The sequence below is a fragment of the Xyrauchen texanus genome, chromosome 26 (assembly GCF_025860055.1).
Source record: "Xyrauchen texanus isolate HMW12.3.18 chromosome 26, RBS_HiC_50CHRs, whole genome shotgun sequence".
NCBI lineage: Eukaryota > Metazoa > Chordata > Actinopteri > Cypriniformes > Catostomidae > Xyrauchen > Xyrauchen texanus.
Genome location: NC_068301.1, coordinates 3,168,102 through 3,178,101, shown reverse-complemented (window position 1 = coordinate 3,178,101; position 10,000 = coordinate 3,168,102). Strand labels below are relative to the sequence as shown.

Below are 10,000 nucleotides of genomic sequence, written 5' to 3'. Positions count from 1 at the left end.
ATATAAAAATACATTTTCACCTCCATATGTCTGTATTTATCTCTAAAAGTTTTACAGAACTTTGCCGCTCTAGAATCACCTATGTTTAAGTAAAACAGGTCATTCAATGTGTGGGATTGATTTGATCAATTAGAGATTGTAAATCTAAATCTTGAGCTAAACGTTGAGAGAGCAGTGAAGCTGCTGGTGATGTCATGTGTATAAACTTATCCCGTGTGTTTTCAGCATGTGTGGAGTGAGAGCGAGGACTGTCTGCCGTTTCTGCAGTTAGCACAGGACTACATCTCGTCCTGCGGGAAGAAAACACTGCTGGAGGTGCTGGATAAAGTCTTCAGATCCTTCAGGCCTGTATGTTTCTCTCACACACACTCACACTGACAAGTACAGTATGTGCAGCACATGGTATAATAGAGCATTACATTCTATTCAATTATGTTGAATTTGATAACATTGTATTTCAAATGTAACAGAATTTGATTCTGATCTGTTCTGTTCATTCTACTATGTTCTGTTGTTCTGTTTTGTATCTTTTCTGTTTGATTGTTTAGTTGTTCTATTCAATTCTATTCTATTCCGTTTAGTTGTTCTAGTCTATGTGAGTTTATTCAATTATATTCTATTCCGTTTAGTTGTTCTAGTCTATGTGAGTTTATTCAATTATATTCTATTCCGTTTAGTTGTTCTAGTCTATGTGAGTTTATTCAATTATATTCTATTCCGTTTAGTTGTTCTGGTCTATGTGAGTTTATTCAATTATATTCTATTCCGTTTAGTTGTTCTAGTCTATGTGAGTTTATTCAATTATATTCTATTCCGTTTAGTTGTTCTAGTCTATGTGAGTTTATACAATTCTATTCTATGCCGTTTAGTTGTTCTAGTCTATGTGAGTTTATTCAATTCTATTCTATTCCGTTTAGTTGTTCTAGTCTATGTGAGTTTATACAATTCTATTCTATTCAGTTTAGTTGTTCTAGTCTATGTGAGTTTATTCAATTATATTCTATTCAGTTTAGTTGTTCTAGTCTATGTGAGTTTATTCAATTATATTCTATTCAGTTTAGTTGTTCTAGTCTATGTGAGTTTATACAATTCTATTCTATTCAGTTTAGTTGTTCTAGTCTATGTGAGTTTATTCAATTATATTCTATTCAGTTTAGTTGTTCTAGTCTATGTGAGTTTATACAATTCTATTCTATTCAGTTTAGTTGTTCTAGTCTATGTGAGTTTATTCAATTATATTCTATTCAGTTTAGTTGTTCTAGTCTATGTGAGTTTATACAATTCTATTCTATTCCGCTTAGTTGTTCTAGTCTATGTGAGTTTATTCAATTATATTCTATTCCGTTTAGTTGTTCTAGTCTAGGTGAGTTTATTCAATTCTATTCTATTCCGTTTAGTTATTCTAGTCTATGTGAGTTTATTCAATTATATTCTATTCAGTTTAGTTGTTCTAGTCTATGTGAGTTTATTCAATTATATTCTATTCCGTTTAGTTGTTCTAGTCTAGGTGAGTTTATACAATTATATTCTATTCCGTTTAGTTGTTCTGGTCTATGTGAGTTTATTCAATTCTATTCTATTCAGTTTAGTTGTTCTAGTCTATGTGAGTTTATTCAATTATATTCTATTCAGTTTAGTTGTTCTAGTCTATGTGAGTTTATACAATTATATTCTATTCCGTTTAGTTGTTCTAGTCTATGTGAGTTTATACAATTCTATTCTATTCAGTTTAGTTGTTCTAGTCTATGTGAGTTTATTCAATTATATTCTATTCAGTTTAGTTGTTCTAGTCTATGTGAGTTTATACAATTCTATTCTATTCCGTTTAGTTGTTCTAGTCTATGTGAGTTTATTCAATTCTATTCCGTTTAGTTGTTTAGTCTAGGTGAGTTTATTCAATTCTATTCTATTCCGTTTAGTTATTCTAGTCTATGTGAGTTTATTCAATTATATTCTATTCAGTTTAGTTGTTCTAGTCTATGTGAGTTTATTCAATTATATTCTATTCCGTTTAGTTGTTCTAGTCTAGGTGAGTTTATACAATTATATTCTATTCCGTTTAGTTGTTCTGGTCTATGTGAGTTTATTCAATTCTATTCTATTCCATTTAGTTATACTAGTCTAGGTGAGTTTATTCAATTCTATGCTATTCCGTTTAGTTGTTCTAGTCTAGGTGAGTTTATTCAATTCTATTCCGTTTAGTTGTTCTGGTCTAGGTGAGTTTATACAATTCTATTCTATTTAGTTTAGTTGTTCTGGTCTATGTGAGTTTATTCAATTCTATTCTATGCCGTTTAGTTGTTCTAGTCTAGGTGAGTTTATACAATTCTATTCTATTTAGTTTAGTTGTTCTGGTCTAGGTGAGTTTATTCAATTCTATTCTATGCCGTTTAGTTGTTCTGGTCTAGGTGAGTTTATACAATTCTATTCTATTTAGTTTAGTTGTTCTGGTCTAGGTGAGTTTATTCAATTCTATTCAGTTTAGTTGTTCTGGTCTCTGTGAGTTTATACAATTCTATTCTATGCCATTTAGTTGTTCTAGTCTATGTGAGTTTATTCAATTATATTCTATTCCGTTTAGTTGTTCTAGTCTATGTGAGTTTATTCAATTATATTCTATTCCGTTTAGTTGTTCTAGTCTATGTGAGTTTATTCAATTATATTCTATTCCGTTTAGTTGTTCTAGTCTATGTGAGTTTATTCAATTATATTCTATTCCGTTTAGTTGTTCTAGTCTATGTGAGTTTATTCAATTATATTATATTCCGTTTAGTTGTTCTAGTCTATGTGAGTTTATTCAATTATATTCTATTCCGTTTAGTTGTTCTAGTCTATGTGAGTTTATTCAATTATATTCTATTCCGTTTAGTTGTTCTAGTCTATGTGAGTTTATTCAATTATATTCTATTCCGTTTAGTTGTTCTAGTCTATGGGAGTTTATTCAATTATATTCTATTCCGTTTAGTTGTTCTAGTCTATGTGAGTTTATTCAATTATATTCTATTCAGTTTAGTTGTTCTAGTCTATGTGAGTTTATTCAATTATATTCTATTCCGTTTAGTTGTTCTAGTCTATGTGAGTTTATTCAATTATATTCTATTCCATTTAGTTGTTCTAGTCTATGTGAGTTTATTCAATTCTATTCTATTCCGTTTAGTTATTCTAGTCTATGTGAGTTTATTCAATTATATTCTATTCAGTTTAGTTGTTCTAGTCTATGTGAGTTTATTCAATTATATTCTATTCCGTCTAGTTGTTCTAGTCTAGGTGAGTTTATACAATTATATTCTATTCCGTTTAGTTGTTCTGGTCTATGTGAGTTTATTCAATTCTATTCTATTCCATTTAGTTATACTAGTCTAGGTGAGTTTATTCAATTCTATGCTATTCCGTTTAGTTGTTCTAGTCTAGGTGAGTTTATTCAATTCTATTCCGTTTAGTTGTTCTGGTCTAGGTGAGTTTATACAATTCTATTCTATTTAGTTTAGTTGTTCTGGTCTATGTGAGTTTATTCAATTCTATTCTATGCCGTTTAGTTGTTCTAGTCTAGGTGAGTTTATACAATTCTATTCTATTTAGTTTAGTTGTTCTGGTCTAGGTGAGTTTATTCAATTCTATTCTATGCCGTTTAGTTGTTCTGGTCTAGGTGAGTTTATACAATTCTATTCTATTTAGTTTAGTTGTTCTGGTCTAGGTGAGTTTATTCAATTCTATTCAGTTTAGTTGTTCTGGTCTCTGTGAGTTTATACAATTCTATTCTATGCCATTTAGTTGTTCTAGTCTATGTGAGTTTATAGAATTTTATTCTATTCAGTTTAGTTGTTCTAGTCTCTGTGAGTTTATTCAGTTATATTCTATTCAGTTTAGTTGTTCTAGTCTATGTAGTTTATTCAATTATATTCTATTCAGTTTAGTTGTTCTGGTCTATGTGAGTTTATTCAATTCTATTCTATTTAGTTTAGTTGTTCTGGTCTAGTTTAGTTGTTCTGGTCTAGGTGAGTTTATTCAGTTTAGTTTTTCTGGTCTCTGTGAGTTTATACAATTCTATTCTATGCCGTTTAGTTGTTCTAGTCTATGTGAGTTTATAAAATTATATTCTTTTCCGTTTAGTTGTTCTAGTCTCTGTGTGTTTATTAAATTCTATTCTATTCAGTTTAGTTGTTCTTGTCTAGGTGAGTTTATTCAATTCTATTCTATTCCGTTTAGTTGTTCTAGTCTATGTGAGTTTATACAATTCTATTCCGTTTAGTTGTTCTAGTCTGTGTGAGTTTATTGAATTCTATTCTATTCAATTTAGTTGTTCTAGTCTATGTGAGTTTATACAATTCTATTCCGTTTAGTTGTTCTGGTCTAGGTGAGTTTATACAATTCTATTCTATTTAGTTTAGTTGTTCTGGTCTATGTGAGTTTATTCAATTCTATTCTATTCCGTTTAGTTATACTAGTCAGGGTGAGTTTATTCAATTCTATGCTATTCCGTTTAGTTGTTCTAGTCTAGGTGAGTTTATTCAATTCTATTCCGTTTAGTTGTTCTGGTCTAGGTGAGTTTATACAATTCTATTCTATTTAGTTTAGTTGTTCTGGTCTATGTGAGTTTATTCAATTCTATTCCATGCCGTTTAGTTGTTCTAGTCTAGGTGAGTTTATACAATTCTATTCTATTTAGTTTAGTTGTTCTGGTCTATGTGAGTTTATTCAATTCTATTCTATTTAGTTTAGTTGTTCTGGTCTAGGTGAGTTTATTCAATTCTATTCAGTTTAGTTGTTCTGGTCTCTGTGAGTTTATACAATTCTATTCTATGCCGTTTAGTTGTTCTAGTCTATGTGAGTTTATAGAATTTTATTCTATTCAGTTTAGTTGTTCTAGTCTCTGTGAGTTTATTCAGTTCTATTCTATTCAGTTTAGTTGTTCTAGTCTATGTGAGTTTATTCAATTATATTCTATTCAGTTTAGTTGTTCTGGTCTATGTGAGTTTATTCAATTCTATTCTATTTAGTTTAGTTGTTCTGGTCTAGTTTAGTTGTTCTGGTCTAGGTGAGTTTATTCAGTTTAGTTTTTCTGGTCTCTGTGAGTTTATACAATTCTATTCTATGCCGTTTAGTTGTTCTAGTCTATGTGAGTTTATAAAATTATATTCTTTTCCGTTTAGTTGTTCTAGTCTCTGTGTGTTTATTAAATTCTATTCTATTCTATTCAGTTTAGTTGTTCTTGTCTAGGTGAGTTTATTCAATTCTATTCTATTCAGTTTAGTTGTTCTGTCTATGTGAGTTTATTCAATTCTATTCTATTCCGTTTAGTTGTTCTAGTCTATGTGAGTTTATACAATTCTATTCCGTTTAGTTGTTCTAGTCTGTGTGAGTTTATTGAATTCTATTCTATTCAATTTAGTTGTTCTAGTCTATGTGAGTTTATACAATTCTATTCTATGCCGTTTAGTTGTTCTAGTCTATGTGAGTTTATTCAGTTATATTCTATGCCGTTTAGTTGTTCTGGTCTATGTGAGTTTATTCAATTCTATTCTATTCCGTTTAGTTGTTCTAGTCTAGGTGAGTTTATTCAATTCTATTCTATTTAGTTTAGTTGTTCTGGTCTAGGTGAGTTTATTCAATTCTATACTATTCGTTTAGTTGTTCTAGTCTGGGTGAGTTTATTCAATTCTATTCTATTCAGTTTAGTTGTTCTGGTCTCTGTGAGTTTATACAATTCTATTCTATGTGAGTTTATACAATTCTATTCTATTCCGTTTAGTTGTTCTAGTCTGTGTGAGTATATTCAATTCTATTATATTCAGTTTAGTTGTTCTGTTCTATATGAGATTATTCGATTTTTTTTCACACCATTCTGTTCTATTCTAAAGCTATCTTTTATTTTTATTTTATTTTATTATGCTCTATTTTATTTTATTCTGTTCTGTTATTTTTATTTGTTCTGTTGTAGTCCATTTGAGTCTTTTTAATTCTGTCTATTGTATTCTATTGTATTCGATTCTATTTAGTTGTTCTCTTCTAGTCTATTGACTATTCAATTCAATTCTAAGTTTGTTTTTCTGTTCTATTTGAGATGATTAGATTCTGTTCAAACCATTTTATTCTGTTCATTTTATCTGTTTTGTTTTAGTCTATTTGAGTTAATACAATTCTGTTCATACCATCCCATTCAATTGTTCTATATTATTCTAAAACTGTTTGATTCTGTTTATTCTGTTCTGTTTAGTTGTTCTAGTCTTTGTGAGATTGTTCAATTATATTTTATTCATTTTTGTCTCCCAAAAAACTCCCAATTTGGAATGTCCAATTCCCATTACTTAGTAGGTCCTCGTGGTGGCCTCATGCTACTCTCCACGATCCACACACAACTCACCACACGCCCCATTGAGAGAACCACTAATCACCACCACGAGGAGGTTACCCCATGTGACTCTACCCTCCCTAGCAACCGGGCCAATTTGGTTGGAGTCACTCAGCACACCCTGGGATTCGAACTCACGACTCCAGGGGTGATAGTCAGCGTCAGTACTCACTGAGCTACCCAGTCCACCTCTATTCTTTTATATTAATTTTAGTTGGTCAGTTCTATTTGAGATTATTTGATTATTTTGTTCATAGCATTCTGTTCATTCTATCTGTTTTGTTTAAGTCTATTTGTGTTTATTGAGTTCCGTTCATACATTCCATTTTTATATCTATTCTAAAACAATTTGATTCTGTTAATTCTATTCTGTTCCATTCTGTTCATTTGAGTTGTTCTGTTCTCGTCTATCTGAGTCTTTTCAATTCCGTCTTCTATTCTGTTCTACGGTATTCTATTTTATTCTCTTTAGTTATGTTCTATTGTAGTCTATCTGAGACTACTCAATCCTGTATGTACCACTACATATCACTCTATTCATTTATTCTGTTATTAGATAATTTGATTCTGTTCATTCTGTCCAATTCTTTGTTGTTGTTCTGTTCTTTTATAGACTATTTGGGTCTTTTCTGTCTATTTTATACTATTATATTCATTCTGTTCAGTTTAGTTGTTCTTTCTATTTTAGTCTATTCTATTCTATTCCATTATCTTCTATTGTATATTAAATAATTGTGAATTTCTCCTGCAGCTCTTGGGTCTTCCAGATATTGATGATGACACATTCGACCAGTATCATGCAGATGTGGAGGAGGAACCAGAGCCAGACCACCAGCAGATGGGTGTGAGCCAGCAATAATGCCCAGCAGAGAGGCTCCGCACTGGGCCACAGTCTCTACTTCAGCCCCCTCTCTCTGAACCTTGTTTACCTGGCTTCTCTTCTTATATACACACAGGCACACACACACACACACACACACACACACACACACACACACACACACACACACACACACACACACACACACACACACACACACACACACACACACACTGCATCATTACACCCTTTGGTATCTGGACAGCTTTTCCTGCATCATGGTTCTAGCATTTTCCTCTAAATTATTTTCATATCACTCAACTTAACTCATTCAACCAGAGATAAAACAAAAAGCTCACTCCCAATAATTCTGTGTAAGTCTACTCTCATAAACCTGTGACAGGATATGACATCACAAGGTAGCAGACCAGAAACCATGGTTAAATTCACAATCGCATACACTAATATGAATCTTACTAATGCTATAGCAGAAATAGTGGGAGTAGTATGCTAGTATGCGATTTTGCCTTGTTCGGGATGGAATACTAGAGTACTATATAAAGTATGCTGCCTACTGATGTCTCAAAAATACAATGTGAAACAGTACAATACAGTACTATGCTCCGTTGTCACTTATTACCTGCATGTTTAAGTGGCGTCCAGTTATCATCTTGAAAATGGATATTTAGCATTTTTTAAATCTTATTATGTGTAAAAGCGTCTTAACTCTCGGCAGGCTGATCAAATAGTGAGACAAAAGTGATGTTAAACTTGTTGTGCGGTTCATTAGATCACGCCGGAAATGAACGGTCAAGTTGTGCACATTGCGTTGTGAGATACAGTATTCTTTGCATTGTGCTTTGGTTGTATACTTTGCAATATATTGCAGAAATAGTCGCGAGTAGTTTGGCGGTATGCTATTCGAGCAGAGCCATTGTTCATTTGCAGCAGAGTAATCAAAGATAGCATCACTGAGAACCCAATATGACATCATAATAGAAAACCAGAAAGTCATTGTTGTAATAGTTCTTAGTTCCAAAGTCCATTATGGAAGTATTGTGACTGATGAGGGAACTTGACCTTGGGTGGTGATTGACCTAACAGTGAAATACATTGTAAATGGCTCCAAAGTATGTGCTAAAAGACAAAGAAATAATAATAATAATAATAATAATAATAATAATAACCAAAACTGCTTGCACGTGCATACAAAGTGTCTGACAATAAGGGTCCGATCAGAAGGTGAAGTCTCAGTTTCAGTGAGTGGGTTAGAAATGTAAACAGACAGATTTCTTTGACCTTGATCGTTGTATCATATGCCTTATTGTCTTTCGATAGGATTATTCTACATATAAGACCTGGTTGATCTATTCTTTATTCATCTCTGTCTTCTGACAGGTCAGATGTCTGAATGTCATAAAGTAGCCGAATCTAAAGAAGTTCATGTTCCTAAAATAAAGCTTCTTCAATGGTTATTTGGTTTAGCAAAAAAAAGGTTCTTAAGTTGGCTATATGGTACTTTTGATATTAAAAACTAGTTGTTGATGTGGCGTTACTGTGACCTCTTTAAATCATCATATGCTTCACTCTTATCGGTGCACAAATTTGACATGATTTCATGTTGGGAAAAGGTCACGGTGTGTGCCACAGGAGGTCAGCAGAGGCCGAATATGTTTCTAAACCACATACTGTGTGTGAATATGCTGATGGTACACATGTGTGCTTCTGTAGTGTCTTCCTGCACACGCTCAGTCTTACGTGAAGTGTAGAGATGATGTTATCAACATTATGTGGAAGTGTGTCACTGAGATCAAAGATGCTGTTTTGTGCTGGTTCTGTGATTTGATTTCTGTTTTTATTGTATTTCTAATTTTATTTTAATTTAATGCGTTTTGTTTGTCTAATGTTTTTCAGTGATAAGCTCACTTTCGGCACTAGCAGTATTAATGATATATTTATCTAAACTGTGTACGTTTTTGTAGCATAATTTTATTTATTTATTTGTTTAATTATTTAATTATTTTTCTTTCTCTTTGTGTGTAAATCCATGTGTGAAATATATTTTATATTATTTATTAATTTAATTAATTCTTTTCTTTCTCTTTGTGTGTAAATCCATGTGTGAGATATATTTTATATTATTTATTAATTTAATTAATTTTCTTTTCTTTTCTTTGTGTGTATATCCATGTGTGAAATATATTTTATATTATTTATTAATTTAATTATTTAATTCTTTCTTTTTCTTTGTGTGCAAATCCATGTGTGAAATATATTTTATATTATTTATTAATTTAATTATTTAATTATTTTTCTTTTTCTTTGTGTGCAAATCCATGTGTGAAATATATTTTATATTATTTATTAATTTAATTATTTAATTATTTTTCTTTTTCTTTGTGTGTATATCCATGTGTGAAATATATTTTATATTATTTATTAATTTAATTATTTAATTCTTTTTCTTTGTGTGTAAATCCATGTGTGAAATATATTTAATATATTTTACATTATTTATTAATTTAATTATTTTTATTTGTGTGTAAATCCATGTGTGAAATATATTTAATATATTTTACATTATTTATTAATTTAATTATTTTTATTTGTGTGTAAATCCATGTGTGAAATATATTTTACATTATTTATTAATTTATTTATTTAATTATTTTTCTTTTTCTTTGTGTGTAAATCCATGTGTGAAATATATTTTACATTATTTATTAATTTAATTATTTTTATTTGTGTGTAAATCCATGTGTGAAATATATTTTATATTATTTATTAATTTAATTATTTAATTATTTTTATTTTTCTTTGTGTGTAAATCC

The 10,000-nt window shown here is 30.5% G+C and overlaps 1 protein-coding gene and 1 pseudogene across 1 annotated transcript in view; both read left to right on the top strand.

Moving 5' to 3' along the window:
* LOC127620156 (maturin) overlaps nt 1–7,403 on the top strand; it is a 10,135-nt gene extending 2,732 nt beyond the window's left edge. The window contains exons 2-3 of the mRNA XM_052093271.1: nt 226–348; nt 7,101–7,403. Of these exons, the coding sequence (XP_051949231.1) occupies nt 226–348; nt 7,101–7,208 (231 nt within the window). The 3' untranslated portion in view covers nt 7,209–7,403. The remainder of the gene's footprint in view (nt 1–225; nt 349–7,100) is intronic.
* Nucleotides 7,404–9,833: 2,430 nt separating this feature from the next.
* LOC127619522 (E3 ubiquitin-protein ligase znrf2-like) overlaps nt 9,834–10,000 on the top strand; it is an 18,290-nt pseudogene continuing 18,123 nt past the window's right edge.